Source organism: Ovis aries, chromosome 22 (assembly GCF_016772045.2).
Source record: "Ovis aries strain OAR_USU_Benz2616 breed Rambouillet chromosome 22, ARS-UI_Ramb_v3.0, whole genome shotgun sequence".
Taxonomy (NCBI): Eukaryota; Metazoa; Chordata; class Mammalia; order Artiodactyla; family Bovidae; genus Ovis; species Ovis aries.
The window spans coordinates 41,374,229-41,390,746 of NC_056075.1; the positions used below are offsets into that span (position 1 = coordinate 41,374,229).

At 43.2% G+C, this 16,518-nt stretch overlaps 1 protein-coding gene and 1 long non-coding RNA gene across 4 annotated transcripts; one reads left to right on the plus strand and one right to left on the minus strand.

Moving 5' to 3' along the window:
- Positions 1-1,841: 1,841 nt before the first annotated feature.
- NSMCE4A (NSE4 homolog A, SMC5-SMC6 complex component) lies at positions 1,842-15,427 on the minus strand. 3 transcript variants are annotated; one of them, XM_015103443.4, is made up of 11 exons: positions 15,044-15,427; positions 14,281-14,358; positions 11,630-11,760; positions 9,289-9,440; positions 7,161-7,260; positions 6,320-6,410; positions 5,320-5,414; positions 3,946-3,994; positions 2,985-3,073; positions 2,808-2,894; positions 1,842-1,956 (listed from the first exon to the last, which is right to left on the minus strand). In XM_015103443.4, the coding sequence occupies exons 1-10, from the start codon at positions 15,333-15,335 to the stop codon at positions 2,820-2,822; spliced, it is 1,152 nt and encodes a 383-aa protein (XP_014958929.2). In that variant the 5' UTR covers positions 15,336-15,427; the 3' UTR covers positions 1,842-1,956; positions 2,808-2,819. The 3 variants fall into 3 exon arrangements, with proteins under 3 accessions (XP_014958929.2, XP_060260550.1, XP_060260551.1); XM_060404567.1 differs by having other exon boundaries at positions 1,842-3,073; XM_060404568.1 differs by lacking the exon at positions 15,044-15,427 and adding an exon at positions 14,589-14,864 and having other exon boundaries at positions 1,842-3,073.
- LOC132658392 (uncharacterized) lies at positions 11,936-14,290 on the plus strand. The gene is made up of 2 exons (XR_009597994.1): positions 11,936-12,190; positions 12,734-14,290. It is a non-coding gene; the product is annotated as an uncharacterized LOC132658392 (long non-coding RNA).
- Positions 15,428-16,518: the final 1,091 nt, after the last annotated feature.

Consider the following 16,518-nt stretch of genomic DNA (forward strand, 5'->3'; position numbering starts at 1 on the left):
AAGCAGGAATAGATGTTTTCTGGAACTCTCTTGCTTTTTCAGTGATCCAGCGGATGTTGGCAATTTGATCTCTGGTTTCTCTGCCTTTTATAAACCAGCTTGAACGTCAGGAAGTTCACGGTTCACGTATTGCTGAAGCCTGGCTTGGAGAATTTTGAGCATTTCTTTGCCAGCGTGTGAGATGAGTGTAATTGTGCAATAGTTTGAGCATTCTTTGGCATTGCCTTTCTTTGGGATTGGAATGAAAAGTGACCTTTTCAGGCTTGTGGCCACTGCTGAGTTTTCCAAATTTGCTGGCATATTGAGTGCAGCACTTTCACAGCATCATCTTTTAGGATTTGAAATAGCTCAACTGGAATTTCATCACCTCCACTAGCTTTGTTTATAGTGATGCTTTCTAAGGCCCACTTGACTTAACATTCCAGGATGTCTGGCTCTAGGTGAGTGATCACACCATCATGATTATCTGGGTCATGAAAATCTTTTTTGTACAGTTCTATGTATTCTTGCCACCTCTCTGTAATATCTTCTGCTTCTGTTAGGTCCATACCATTTCTGTCCTTTATTAAGCCCATCTTTGCATGAAATGTTCCCTTGGTATCTCTAATTTTCTTGAAACACCTCTCTAGTCTTTCCTATTCTATTGTTTTTCTCTATTTCTTAGCATTGATCACTGAGGAAGGCTTTCTTATCTCTCCTTGCTATTCTTACTCTGCATTCAGATGCTTATATTTTTCCTTTTCTCCTTTGCTTTGGGAGCTGTTATACACGTATGTTTAAAACAGGCCCATATGCTGTCCAACAAGCCACTGGTTATGGTACATCTGTGGCTTTTCAGAGAAGTTTAGTCCAAAAAACTTGGGGGAATGTTCAGGACACAGATGAACTACAAATCATGAGATTCCTAAACTGGTGGAAGGGGAACCAGGGAGAGGACCAAATAAAAGGATGTACAGTTTTCCGAAAGTTTTCAAGTGTCAAATGCATAGTATTTATCCATTGGATTTAACAATTTTGGAAGAGTCACCAACAGCAAGCCTTTCAGGATGGTGGGAAAAGAGGTGCCCCACAGCGTGGTGGGAGCGCTCATGAGGAGACAGCAAGTGATTGTTACTTTAAAAGGAGGTAACTTGAGAAGGGTCACAGTAATTTTTTGAAGACGAGAGATGAACAGGGTTGAAGGGCAAGTGCTGGGTATGGAGAAGGGGTGACTGACAGCAGAGACCCGGGGATGGGGACGCAGGAGACCAGAGCCTCTGCAGATGAGACAACCCTACCTCTGACATCAGAGGGAAGGAGTGAGAAAGGACGGGTGGAGAAGGGCAGGAAGAGGAACCAACTAGGACTCAGAACATCAAGGACGGACCTGACGGCCCAGCACCCAGGGGAGCAGCATCACTTGACCCAAAGCTGCACAGGTTTTCTCTGTGGCAGTCAACAGCCCTCAGGGCAGAGGAAGGACTGCAGCTAAGATGAACCCAGGGTTGGCGTTGCCCCCAAAAGTGGTCTGGCTTGGCTTGAAAGAGGATTGAACAGTTCCTTGTGTGTAAAACAGGCTGAAGCACATAAAATTGCTGATATTTGACTATATCTTACCTATGAAAACAGTTTCATATGGTATAACCTAATAAGTGTTGACCTGACTGGCTAACTTTACAGCTAAAAAAGATGCAGAGAACCATAATGATCTTTAAGCCATTAACAACCTAACTAAAACTTTCAATGGGACAGGGCTAGATAAAGCAGAAACTCTCCCAAGAACAGAAAATACAGAATAACTGCAATTATTTGTACATATGGCAATGAATTTCCTTTAATCCAAGACAAACATGACAAATTCATTAACTATCAAAAGCTACATTTTATTAAAAACAATCTGTCTTTAAAAATGTTTGATCATACAATATATACAATACATGCTGCTTTCCTTTTTGGATTTCAGCATCCACATGAGTCCTAAAAAACAAAGGAGGGAAATAGCTGGTTAACAGTTTATAAATGGTAAATCGAAAGTTCATTTAAGAAGATGCATAAAGGAAATCTACCAACCAGCTCCTCCTCAGTGAGGAGGGCCCAAGTAAACCTACAGTATAGATCTTATGTCAGTTCTCCTCTTCCCTTCAATTACTTTGGAACAAAAGCTCAAATAATTGAAGCATATATCAAGAGTTTACACGAAGTACTGAAAAGCTAATTTTAACTTTAACTCAGAATCCCATTTTACAGATTTACAGAGAAGGAAAACAAAGCAGGGTAAGACTAAAGGGGCAGAGCCAACAGGATCCCATCTCCTGATCCCCACCCACAGCTGTGTGCAGTATAGAATACCAGGTCATTTCTAAGATTCCCTTCCTCATCTCCTTTATAAAAATGGAGAATTATTTCATAAACAAAACACAGGTTTCAGAAATGCCCATTACCAACATCATTCCAAGGTAGTTCTATCTTAATTTTCCTTGTCTACTTTGTCTGCATAAAGTAAGCCAACCTAATGGGACAGTGAACAAAACTGATGGGAGGATTCAATATTCCATCATCTCATTTATCCATTTGTTGCGGAGGTGGGGAGAGTGCCAAACCAAGACCAATCTCTGCTCTCTCTCAACTGCACATCTTAAGGCCACCAAAGGAATCAATCCAAAGGTGGGGACTTGCAACCACTAGGTCGTGTTCTGCCCTTCTCACCAGTTACACACAATTTTAAGAATGGGGCACTAGAGGGAAGCAAAATCCAATTTCATCAGAAGATGAAAAAGTGAGACAGAAACTATGATAAATACATGCAGCTGTCCCAGGGGAAATGTTACCTTCAGCTGGTGTCAAGCACTTAGCCTCTGCCGGCTCTGACTTGAAGTAATCACAGGCTCTGAGATCTCAAAGGTCCTCACAATCTCCTGGTAGAGAACAGAGAGCATGTGGGCACTGGGTTTACAGCAAAGGAATTCTTGGAAACAAACTGCCCGGGGTAACATGCAGGGCTGTACCTCCCAGTCTCGATAACTCAAAGCTATAATTGCTTGATTCCTAATTTGAGTGTTTTGGTCAATTCCTCGACTTTCTTCATTAACAGGCTCTGTTTGAGAGGCAAAGTTTTCGAATCAGAAGAGGTAATCTGAACAGACACCAATGAATAATAGGAAAGACACTTGTACCAAGCAGACGCTTAGAATATTATATTCTTATTAGGAATTCATGCATTAGTGTTGTATTATTACAACAGAAAGTAACCCCGCTTGCTTCCATTAAAAAAAAAAATACATATGGTAAAATAACACATTCCAATCATTTGAAAAACTCTGCATATCTATGAACCAAACATAGAGCTAAGGTCTAGTGCATCCAGTATGAAAGTAACAACTTTTTAAAGGAATCGGTAAATGCAATGAAAACACTTCATTCTGTACAGGAGGCCTTAGAAGACAAAGAGTAATGGAGAATGTGAATCATTCAACAAAATTAAGATTCTGCATTAACCATGCTCTTTAATATTTACTGACATTTGTAAATTGTATAGCAGTGTTCTTTTTTGACATCAGTTTTATAACTGTGAGAGATATTTAAATGAAACTTGTATATAAAAGAGGCAAAACAATGAGAAAGAAAAAAAACAGAGTCTGGAGAGGAGGAGCTGGCATTAGGGATAAAATAGAAGGAAACTACAAAAATAACTGTAATTACAGACTTTCTGAATTAAAATTTTAGGGAAACTATATCATTTCTTGTTATTCTTAACAGCAGTAGATGTTGAATCAATGATAGAACTGAATCCATCAGTTTTAAACTATGATCAAGTTTTCAGTATTTTCAGTTAGTTGAGGAAGACATTGTAAAAGTTTGTTACCTAAAATAAAAACTCAATTTACACTTAATAAAATACATTTCACACCCTCCAGTAACAAATACGTTTTCTTTAAAACTAACTTTTCTGGACATAGAATCATTTACCTATTATTGGCAGTCGGTCTTGGTCAAGTCTTATTCTTGCAAAACCATCCTGTAACACAAAGACTAAAATTTAGATTCAAAACCTTCAGCCACTGGATGAAAAAATTACTCAGTGAGAAAATTCTAAACCTTAGACAATCAAAATATACCATGACAATAACGAGGAATGTATACAGACAAGCCTTCTCTCATATCTCCCTCTGCATAGGGTATCTTTCAGGTTCTAATCAGCTCGCTTACCCGGGCACAGCCTCATCCCCAAGATCTCTTAAATAAAACTACAACCATCTTGGCTGTTTGACTGATTCACACTTTTTGAGTACTCCACATTGTATCATTATGATTTTTTTTTTTTGGCTGAGCCATGCAGCTGGTGGGATCTTCGGTCCCCCAGCAGGGACTGAGCCCAGGCCCTCAGCAGTGAGAGTAAGCAGTCCTAACCATTGGACTGCCAGGGAGTTCCTGAATACAACACATTTTACAATGCGTAATACTATCACTGACCGTTGACAGAATATGCTTTAGTTATCATTTCTGAAAAAACACTTTTGTCAAAAAAAAAAAAAAAAAAACCTTTTTGTCAACACAAGATTCGATTTTGTTAAAATCGAATTAATCTTAGATGTGCAGGATTGCAACCGGACATATGACTGAAGACAGCCTGGAGAAAATTCTCAAGGTACTCTTCTGAGAATTTTTCTTTTTTTTTCTTCTCCTAAACCATCGGTTTTGAAATTACTTCAAACTTAAGAGTTACAAGACTACTGCAAAGACCTCCCATACATTCTTTACCCAGGGTCACCAGCTGTTGGTGTTCTGCCATATTTATGTTACTGCTTTCTCTCTCTGAAAGTGAAAGTGGAGTCACTCAGTCGAGTCCGACTCTTTGTGACCCCATGGACTGGCTTCTCTGCCCATAGAATTCTCCAGGCAAGAATACTGGAGTGATGTGCCATTTTCTTCTCCAGGGGATCTTCCAAACCAGGGATTAAACCTGCCTCTCTTGCATCTCCTGAACTGGATGGCAAATTCTTTACCACTGTGCCACCTGGGAAGCCCTTTTCCCCTACAACTTTGGTGTATATTTCTTGAAAACAAGGGTATTTTCTTACATAACAACTAACAAATTTGGGAAATTTAACATGTATATCACATAGTTACCTACTCTGTAAGCTCCAAAAATGTCTACAATGTAAAAGCAAGCACTTAATTTTTTAGCTAGTTTCTTTGGCCTGTGACTCGTCAGTGTTTTGCTACAATGGGTCTAAAACACATACTGGTTAGTACAAATTCCTTAGCCACCTCTCATCTATACCTGTTATTATTTACTCTCTTAAAAGCAAAGAAAAACAGAGAAATAATCTTAAATCTTACCCTTATAATAAAAGAAACATGAAAGATGTTTTCCACTGTCCGGGGGAAAGAATGTGGATCAACCACAAAGTCAAAGAAGGACATTGGAGTATCAGCTAAAGAAAAAAGAGGAAAAAATTCTTCAACAGAGGACAAATTACTTTTGCTCATCAATTAAGACCAATATTCTCTAGTGTTAACCAAAGAAAGAAAGTGGGTATTCATCCTATTATGGGATGGAAATCAGTACAACCCCGCTTGAGGACAATCTGGTGTATCTATTAAAAATCTGCATGCCCACTTCCCTGGCAACCCTCCTTTAAAAAAGCTGTCCTACAGAAATATTAGCACACGTGCACAAAGTGGTGTGCCCAGATTTTTCACTCCAGCAGTTTATACAAGAGAAAAATGCTATAAAGAACTTGTCCACTAAATAGAGGATTTGTTAAATGTATGATACACTCACCCAATGGGAATCACTGAAAAGAGTAAGCAGGATCTGCATGTATCAATATGGGAAAATGTCCAAATGGACAAGTCATCTTGCAGAAAAATGTGTATGTTATTTTGCTTTGAAAAAAGCAAAACACCACCATCACCAACAACAAAAAAATCCCAACTACTTAGTTGCATATTTATTATGACTGACATAGACATAAAAAAAGTCTGAAAATACACACATCACATTTTATAACTGGCAACCTCGAGGGAGTGAGGTCAGGTAGAACCGGTACTTGACTTTTTACTTTTCTCACATCTTTGGCATGTATTATTTTGTAACAGAAAAAATATCCCATCTTTGAAAAATAAAAATGAGAATTTCTTTCACCACTATGGTGGGATGGACATGTTCTCATGGGATTTCTAGAGAGAAGTCTCATAAAAGACATGTCAAGAGAAATCAAAATGATTCAAGCATTACATATATGCCTTTTAAATAAAAATAGCTTCTCATTGCAAGTGACACAGGCCTAACTGACAAATACAGATTGTTCCATTTTAAGCTTGGTATCGTACTTACGATCTTCTTCAAAGTATGTTTGCAACAATCCCAAGATTCTTTCTACTTCTTTTTCTGTTGCTTCTTGATGAGACTCTTCCATTCTTTTTAACTGAAAATATAAAGCTGTTATCAAGCAGACTGACCTACTTGCCTGCCTGTTAACCTTTTCTGCTCTCTTCCCCGGCCAAACTCCTAGAAATATCTTTTACTTAGGATTTCTAACAGTTTTTATTCCTGTCTTAAAATTGATAGTTAAAAAAGATTTTTCTAGCTTTAGTAACATTTTCATATGAATTATCTAAGAGAGGAGTAACATGACCAAATCCATCATTTTTAGGTTGAATGTAAAATAGCAAATTATAAAAGGGGCAGTTTAGAACAGTGGTTCTCACCTGGGAGTGATTTTTCTGCAGCGCCCCCAACCTGCCATGAGACATTTTCTAACACTTGGTTATCATACTTGGGACTGGAGGGGGGAACATGAGAGGAGGCTGTTAGCATCTAGTGGGAAGAGGCCAAGGATGCTGCTAAACATCCTACAATGTACAGGAGAGCCTCTCACAGCAAAGAATTATCCAGCCCCAAATGCCGACAGTGCCGAAGTTAAGAAACCTGTTTTGGGAGAACAAATCCATACTACAGAAATGAGTTAAGACCTAAGACAAGTGGTCCATCCAATAAAATGTTTAAAGACTTAAACATATCAAAAATGATTCAAACATTAAATGATTACTTTTTAAGTGACAGAACCTGACTCCAGACCCAAACGCTGAGAAAAGACGGCCAAATTACATGTATATGACACTAATGGCTATTTTAAATTAAGGGTTTTTAAAAAGTAACATTTGAACAAACAAACCTGGGCAGGCATTGCCTGCTGCTCTTCTATCATACGAACTTTTCTTGGACGTTCAATTCGTGGCTTTGGCACAGGGCACTCTCCTTGTATTGAACCCAACCTAATGAAAAATATGCTTTCATGTCTTTGTTTTTAAAACAAACTAATTTCACTAACTGAAAGCAGTTCCCACAGCATCCTCAAATTCAGACCAGGCATCAGTGGTGTATGAGTGACATCAGACCAAGACTCTGTCCGGTTTGTGACAGCCTTTCTGCTCCTTCTGTGTTTCTCAAAGAATTCAACCAGATTCCTCAATACCTTCGTATTTTACTGTCAATAGTAAGTCAGTCAATATGCCTGTGGTCCTCCCAGCTAGCCTGTTGTCTGTTTCACAGAGCCAGCTTCAGAGATCAGGGGAAAGACGAACGTGTGTGGGGGATGGCGATGAATAACCCCACTGTGGTTAAAAAAGCCTTTTGTTCTGGGGGTGCCAGAGCAGAGCCCCACTGCCTGAGACTCCAGAACACACCTGTCTTACGAGATAACAGGTAAGGCAGAGGCCATGGGATTCCTTTCCCTTTTGGACTCCCTCCACCTCCCAAAAAAGCCCTATAGCAACAGACATACCAGGCAGAAACAACCAGGGCCTAGAGAATTTAGTCCCCTGTGGTCCCTGCACTGGAGGAAATTAAAGTATACAGTAGAGATCCCATGTGTGCGCTGAGTTGCTTCAGTCATGTCTGACTCTCTGCAGCCCACCAGGCTCCTCTGTCCATGGGATTCCCCAGGCAAGAATACTGGAGTGGGTTGCAGGGATTGAACACGAGTCTCTCACATCTCCTACATCAGCAGGCGGCTTCTTTACCACTAGGGTCAACCAAGAAGCCCAAGCAAATCTTACCAGATGGAAAGAAAACATGGGGGAAAGGACACTGCAGGCCAAGGCAACAGCAAGTACAAGGCTGCAAAGCTGTAAGTAAATCACTGTGGCCGCAAATTGGGCTAGATGATGACAAAAGGTTTAAGTTATGTAACCCAAGGCTATCTTTCTTTCTTTTTATTTTTGGACATGCCTGGAGGCTTGGGGGATCTTAGTTCCCCGACCAGGGATTGAACCCACACCCTCACCAGTGAGAGCTTGGAGTCCTAACCACTGGACCACCAGGGAATTCCCAAGAGGCTATCTTTAGATCCTGCATTTATGGTGGAGCCTAATTCAACAGCAAAAAAAAAAAAAAAAAAGATTTAGACTTTTCCTATAATAAAGAAGTTTGATCTTTTTGCTGTAATATACAGTGATTTTGGGCACCTGAATTAAGATAAGTCTTGTTAAAAACAGATGCCTTGGGAAATACGAAGAAAACCCAGGTGCCTGGCCCTGCACCACAGACTTACTAAATCTCCATCTCCAAAACCTTCTGAGGCACTACCAATCTCAGGAGGTTTAGAAGGGCACTCAGAATAGACAAATGCCCTAAGCTATCCACTTAAGGAAGAAACCACTTGAGTGGTTGCCCTGGAGAAATTATCTACTGGATATTTTAAAGGCTGTCTTACGAAAGAACCAGTAAGAGTTGTTCTTAGCCTCTTCATAAGACTAAGCTAGGAAATTAAGACAGGAGCCAATTCCATTTGAGTATAAAGAAAAGCTTTTCAAAATCAAAGCTGTATCCAAAAAAGATGAAATGGGCAGTTTATGTGACAGTGACTCAACTAGTCTTCAAATATAGGACAGCGATCATCTAACAGGGAATTATATATAATAAATGGCACTTATACATATATTGGTAGAATCTTAAGATACCTTTCATAGGAGGTATCATCCTCCTACGTAATAAGGACTTTTAAAGATGATAAAGCCAAGACATTATGTCACAGACCTAAAGTCTCCCACGCTAGAAAGCAAAGGTGCCAGCAGAGTGCCCTGCTAAGGAGGTGCCAGCCCACGGCCTTTCCTGCTCCAGTTAAGCTGGATGAGGATCCATCCGCAAGATACTATGAGCTTTTAAATCCAACTTTGGAAAGTCTCCGAGCGATGGCATCATGACTGTCTGCTCTACAATACCAAATAATTGTTGTCCCTACAATAAAATACAATTTAAGGTTTACAAATGGCTGGTCTGTCGGATTTTCAAAATAATCTTACAGAAAGTGGAATGTATGGGTTTTATTAAAGGTGTTTTCTGCTGTTTTGCCTGATATTTTCCAGGAATCATAGACTATGAGTTCAAAATCAGAACTGTCTTCATCACGGATGAGTTCTTCAGCTTCTAGCGGATTTACACCCATATGAGTCAGCTACAAAAACGAAGGGAAACAGAAACCCCAGTTAAGCCACAAGCAATCATTCACAGCACTCAATTATCTCTATCACTACACAACAGGCCAGAGGCAAAGTCTGTTTTCAGTGTCCTAATACGTTGGCTTAATTTCTTATTACAAATTTCCTGTTTTCAAAGGCACCTTCTTTTTGGCAGAAACTATTCTTCAAGGTACTCAGGACTTTTTGGTGAGAAAGTGAGATGATCCAGACCAAAGGGTCTCAACCAGAGCAATTTTTTAAGCCCCCCCCCCACCGCCCCAGCATTCTATCTAGAGACACTTTTGATCGTCACAACTGGGTGGATGGCAGGGAGGGCCGTGTTACTAAATGCTGTAGAGGGCATTTAGTGGGTAGAGGCCAGGATAGTGCTCAACATCCTACTGCAGGTGCCCCCCACAACAGAGACTCAACCAGCCCAAAATGCACGTAGTGCCAAGGCTGAGAAGCCCTGCTCTAGCCCCCTGCAGGCCGAGGGGCAGACATACCAGAACTTAGCTCGCTGGGCCTGATCACACACAAGTCATTTTTAAACTATCAGCAATGCTAAATTAGCATAAAAATAGAAATTCACATCCCTAAGCAAACGCTCTAGGATAGAACATGGAAGTTTAGCTGGCTTTCAATTTTCATTTCCAGCCAACCTCCTGGAGACCCCTGATTAGCTTGCAGATTAGGATTTCCAGGGAGCAGCACCTAGCATCAGGGAGAGATCAACTCATCTTAAAGGTGACTTCCTGGGAAGAGTTGGCGGAAGTCTAATAATTGTCATCTCAAGCTATCTTGCAGAAAGTGTATTAAATTTGCTTTTATGAAAGTACATTTTTATAACATTATAAAATTATGAAATGCCTAGAAGTTAACAAATTAAAACAGCAATATCATATATAAACAGTAATAAAAAGCCCTCAGAGAGCTTAACCCTTTAAAGGCAGTTAAACTTTGAAGAAAAGAGAGGCTGCCAGAACCCAGTCAAAGAGACACGGTCAGCTCTGTTCCATTCTCCTGCCAACCGTTCTACCACTGCACACTTGGAGGAAGACATTTCAGTTTTTATGTGGTCAAATCTGCCAATTTTTTCTTTATAGTTCTTATATTTGGGGTAATACTTGAAAAAATCCTCCCGCCAGAGTCTATAGACAGCTATTAGATTGGGGGTCAGCATGGACCACTTTAAGACTTACGGAATTTAAAGTACAAAGCTCACCCTGATAAATAAAAGTCATTTTTAAAAAGATTACCCAATATATAGTCAACTTTATTTATTGAGCATTTTCCAAAATGCACTACACTTCAAGTTTTTTAAAAAAATTTTAAGGTTTAAAATTTAAGTTAAATTTTTTTGTAAGTTAAATTTTTTAAAAAACCTAAGGTTTTGAAAACATCAAAAACCTCATCTGCCTCATGCCTTTTCAAAAACGTCATCTGCCTCATGCCTTTACAAAATAATTTATCTGTTCGGATCTCATGGTACTAAATCATTTTAATAACCTTTTAACAAACAGAAGGTTAATGTCCTAACAGAAATGCTAGGACAGAGGTTGGCTCAAAATAAAACCAAGATAAAGAAAAAAAAAAAAAGTAAAATACAAAGTTCAACTCATTGTGCTTTTTGGAGGCAAAAAATTCATCAAGCCAAAGTTTCAAAATTTCAGGTAACCACCATTCAATCATTAAGAGGCAAAGACAGTTGAATAAAACAACAACAAAAAACAAAAGCAGAACCCCAGTCATATTCGTATGGTTCTGAAATACTCTCAAAGACAAATCAAAACATGCCCCTCCCCCAGACGTAACTCATATCCAGCTGTACTTTGCCTGCATGTGGGTTTCTGCCCAGCCTAGCACAAAGGTCCCGGGTCACTGAGAATGAACTCCTGAACTGACAACCGAGTGAGGGAAAAAATGGCCATTTGAAATAAACAGCACCCTGAGTCTTAGAAGGCTAGGAGGTTTTCAAACTGCTCTCAATTCCCAACCTAGATTCCACCACATAGTTCGACTGTCATGTGTTTAATCTGGTAAGATCTCTCTGGAGGAATCTCAGGCCCAAACAAAAGGGAAAATGACGTGAAAACCATCTGCATATGGATATAAGCAAAGTGGGTAATTATACAATATGTGGCATGAAACATTTTTTATTACGATTCTGTAGCTTTGAACTTACTAGAGTTTCCACATATCGTAACATATCAAACGAGTTCAGATCAGAACGCAGCTGCTTTGCCTTCTCTTTGCCCAAATCTGAAGCCAGAACAAGAAAGTGGGCATCTAGGACTGCTTCTCTTGCTCGGGACACTATTCGAAAAAGAAGGAAAAGACACACATTACAACATACATGTTTATCCACAGGCATTTTCCCAAAACTTCCAACTGCACTTAACTCCCCATTTCCCATTGGACCAAAAGGAAAAAAAAAAATCTCAAACACACTCATCTCTGTGTAAAAACAGGTTCCCCTGGTCAGCTCACCAAAATCTGAAATCAAAGCTGATCAGTCTTCCTAAAAAGCCTGCTCTCTCTACTACACTGTTCCTGCTTCTGGGAACTGAATAAAAATCTCTTCATTAACTGCAGTTTAACAAAACCTCCGTCATCTCTAACACTGGCTCTTCGACCCTCAGACTCCAGTAACCCATCCAGGCACTATGAACACCTGTGTTGATGATGGAAGCCAAGCTGAATGCCCTCGTGTGTAAGGCGTTATGCTTGGGCGTGGCCAAGACCGGTAGGTAATAGGTATGTTGTCAAGGAGCTTCAGGTGCAGTTCCGTGCTGGGCAGGTAGCGGGAGAGGCAAACCCTGCCTGGCAGCACAGGTCCCACCAAATGAACAGCCTACAGGCAGCAGGGCCATGACCTCCGAGCATGGATGATCCAAAATGGGTCATCTTTTAACATTTAAGATAAGCTGCAGACAAGGATTTAAATAAAAGGAGACAAGCAGGAAATGGGGCCAGGAAACTGAAGATGAGGTTTGGTATGAGGGGGAGGGTTCATTAGAGGAAGACACAGGACTGAGGGGAATCGGTTTGACCAGGCCCCGAAAGGGAACAGGCAGTGTGGAACTGTGCTCCAGGAACACCAGCAAAGGCGAACTGAAAAAGCAGCCAAGAGACAAATCCGGCAGGCAGAGTTCAAACACGCCAATGCCTCTGCCTAGCTTGCTCCTCAAGGCCATTTCACTTGAATTTTTGATTGCCCAAACATTCCTCAGGCTGATGAACCCACTGACTCCAAGTTTTGTATTCATATGCATAATTTTCTCCCCAGTTTTATTTCAGGAGAATTACTGTGACCGTGACAATGAATGAGAGACAAGAGGCAAAAGCTAGGGACTAGTTCCTGGGCTGCTGCAGACCTGACCTCCCCTCCCCGCCGCCAGCCCGTCACTGCCACGAAAGCTGTGAGGAAAATGCCCATCTCCCACGGATGGATTCACATCTCTAGGAGCTGCAGAACATGCAGTCTGTATATATGGAGGATACAGAATCCTTTGTTGGCTGACTGTCTCCTAGGGCCTGGTTGAGTAACTGTGCCTTAAAAAGGCGACCCAGCTAGCATAGTAGAATTGGCCAAGCAGGAAATGATCTGTTAATCAACAACTTTTCAGCAGTGGGTGAATAATAGGGGACCAGGGATCAAGAGCAACCCTGAAGAGACAGCCTGGGCAGGGGGGTTCCCAGCTCAGAAGAGAAGAAAAAGCTAGAGAGAGTGGAGGAGGGGTTGCACCAAGTGAAAAGAAAGAAATGTTCTGGTTCTCAGAGAACATGTGGAGTGGTGGTGTCCAGGCAGCGGCCAGCTCTGTTGACTTCTTCACCTGCATGGGTCTGCACTCTCCTCTTCTGCTCCCATAGAATTTAGAGAAAGGCCAGGAGGGAAAAGTAGTCTGAGGACTTGTCCCCGGGCTCTGTGACCCAGTGCCCACACCATCAGGGGCTGCCTGACCTGTCCTGTCTTCAAACACAGAGACCCCTCTTAGCACTAACATTGCTGCTGCTTTTCATTCAAACCAAGCTTTTATTTCAGAGGCCCCTTCGCCCCCAACAATGCTAGAGTTCAGTGCTGAGATTCTTCTCTTTCTCAGGCCCCTCCCCTCACTGGAGACCAACAGGGCCACCTGTAGACCTGGCCATCCCCACTGGGTTATATTAGGTGGACCAAAACAAGGAGCTTAGGGACGGGAGGTCGGGAGGAAGGCAGGAAAAGAAACAGGATGTCAGAAGCCAGCTCAGTTCTTTCTTTAATACATCCAATGCATCCTAGGTAGTCAATAGAGTAGAAAGATAAGACATAAAAATTCTCAGCAGTCAATACAATAGAAATTTAATACACAGAAAGTTCTCAAACTTGAACAAGCAACAGAATCTCCTGGAGCGCCTGTTAAAACTGGCTGCTGCTCCCCACCCCCAAATAAAGCCCTTACTACTTGTTTGTACTTGTGAAAGTGAAAGTGAAATTGTGTCCAACTCGCCCACCAGGCTCCTCCGTCCATGGGATTCTCTAGGCAAGAATACTGGAGCGGGTTAACCATTTCCTTCTCCAGGGGATCGTCCCTGACCCAGGGATCGAACCCAGGTCTCCCGCATTGTGGGCAGACGCTTTAACCCCTGATCCATCAGGGAAGCAGTGCTTAGGGACTGATAAGTGCACAATCATAGAAGTGGTGCTACAAGGGAAAAGGTTCCAAAACTAGTAAAGCACTCTTATAAATATGGGGGTTGTTTGGTGTCAAGCATTCGGTTCTCATGCAAAACTAATTAAAATTACCCTAAAATATATGATCACAGAAAGCTTCCTTCCATAAAATAAAGAATTACCTTCATTAAAGAGAGTGTTGGCCTCTTCAAGGACCTCTGTTAACTTGTCGCTGGCATTCAATATATCCTCCCGGTTTTCTATTTTAAAAAAAATACAAACTTTGGGAAAGGTGCTCATCATAGGCTAACAAGTCATTGACAGAGTAACTAGCAGCAGCTGGAGAGCCAAGTCCCAGCCCCCACCCCCACCCCCCGGTGGAATTATTTTCAGCTGTATTTCTTTAACCAAAACGGCCTGACAACAGAAAAGATGACTACCCCATTAGCAGAATGAACTTGAAAAGGGGACCCACTTCGCTCCCCCTAACCTTCACCCATGGGCTTCCACGCCTTCTGCAGCCTCTAAAGAGCGCTCTTAATCAGAAGGACTCTCTAACTCTGCAAGCCACAGCTTGCACAGCCGGGCCACCCAGAGTTTCAGAATAGGTAGGTCCAGTACACTGGGGAATTTGCATTTCTGGCAGCTGCCTCGGGCGGGCGACTGCCGGCGGGGAACCGCTGGATCTAAGAAAATGCGCCCCGGCTCCTCGTGCCTCCTCTCCCTGGCTTCCAGACCGCGCCCGGCCTCGGGCGGTCCCGCCCCTGGGGGACTCGCGCGCCCCCGCCAAGGTCGTGCCTTGCGATCCGCACGACAGATGCGCGAGTGCCTCGTAAACCCCGAACCCGGGAACGGCCGGGCGGCGCGGGGCTGGTCCCGGGCTCCACGAACCAGCTGGGCCGCGCAGGGCCTGCGCGCCGTTCCCGCCTCGCTACCCTGCCTTACGTTGGACCGAGTTGATAAGCGCCCGGTACTGATGGCGGATCTGGCGGCACAGACTGGGGTCGGTCTCCTCCTCCAGGCTCGCCGGGTCTATCATCTCGTCCCCGGAATCCGACGGTTCGGTATCCTCCAAGCCCGGGCGCTCTGGGGCCTCCCTGCGCTCGGGCGCGGCGCCGCGGCGGGACCCGGGCGACAGCGGGGACCGCGAGCGGGAGCGGGAGCGGGTGCGATCCCGGTGCGGGTCGCGGCCCCGGCCCCGGCCCTCGGGCCGGCGGCCGCTGCTGTCCCCGGACATAGCGCCAAGCCTCCCTGCAACTTTGGAACGGCGGAAGTTCGCGCCAGAAACTGAAAGCCCTGCACACCCTAAGCGCCTGCTCCCCCCGGAACGCGGCTCCCTTGCCGGCGCGAGCGCACAGCGACGCCTGTGGCTGGAGGCCGGCGGCAGGGGCCGAGGCCGGGGGCGCAGTGGCTACAGCGCCGCCAGGCGGGCACCGGGCGGCTCAGGCCCCTGACTTTGCACGCCCCTGACGTTGGATACCCTGTGATCCCACTTTAGATGCTTATAATCTTCGTGGTCTGGTCCTCCGTGCCCACCTTATTAGACTTTCACCTTCCCCGGGGTCTCCCTGGCTCTCCCGGACCCAGCCACACCCTTAAAACAAATACTTAGCATTCTTGCAGCTGGAAATTCATTCCAAGCTCCAGACAGAAATATCTGGGACATTGCCAGGTAATGGGCACGCAGACCGTGTTTGTTGATCGAGTCTCCTGCAGTTAAGCAGGATGCGCGCTGGACATGGAGACGAAAGATGAGATTCTGCCACTCACTATCTGTGACCTTAGTTCCTTGAGCCATTATGGCAGGGACCCAGTGGAGTTTATGAACAGCTGGTAATCCCCCCTCCACTTTTTTTTTTTTTTTGAAAGTGAAAAGTGTTAATCGCTCAGTCCTGTCTAACTGTTTGGGACTTCATGGACTCCAGTAGCCTACCAGGCTCCTCTGTCTATAGAATTCTCCAGGCAAGAATACTGAAGTGGGTTCTTCAGTATACTGAAGAATACTGAAGTGGAAACCCTCAATTCCTGCATTGCAGACAGATTCTTTACTGTCTGAGTTTATTTTTGACTGCACTGGGCCCTTGTTGCTGGGCAGGCAGGCTTTCTCTAGTTGCCACCAGTGGGGGGCTTATCACTAGTTGTGGTTCTTGGGCTTCTCATTGCCTTGGCTTCTCTTGTTTTGGAGCATGGGTTATAGACTTCTGGGCTCAGTTGTGGCACAGGGGTTTGGTTGCCCTGTGGTATGTGGGATCCTCAGATGAATTCTTAACCACTGGACCACCAGGGAAGTCCCAATCCCACCTTTTTTGAGGACAGAACAACTGAACAAACAGAAAATTGACAAGGTTCCTTGATTTTCTTGGAGTAAACTCTGTTAACCATCGTTTTTAAATATCTACACCTTGACAGTTTATGTTCAT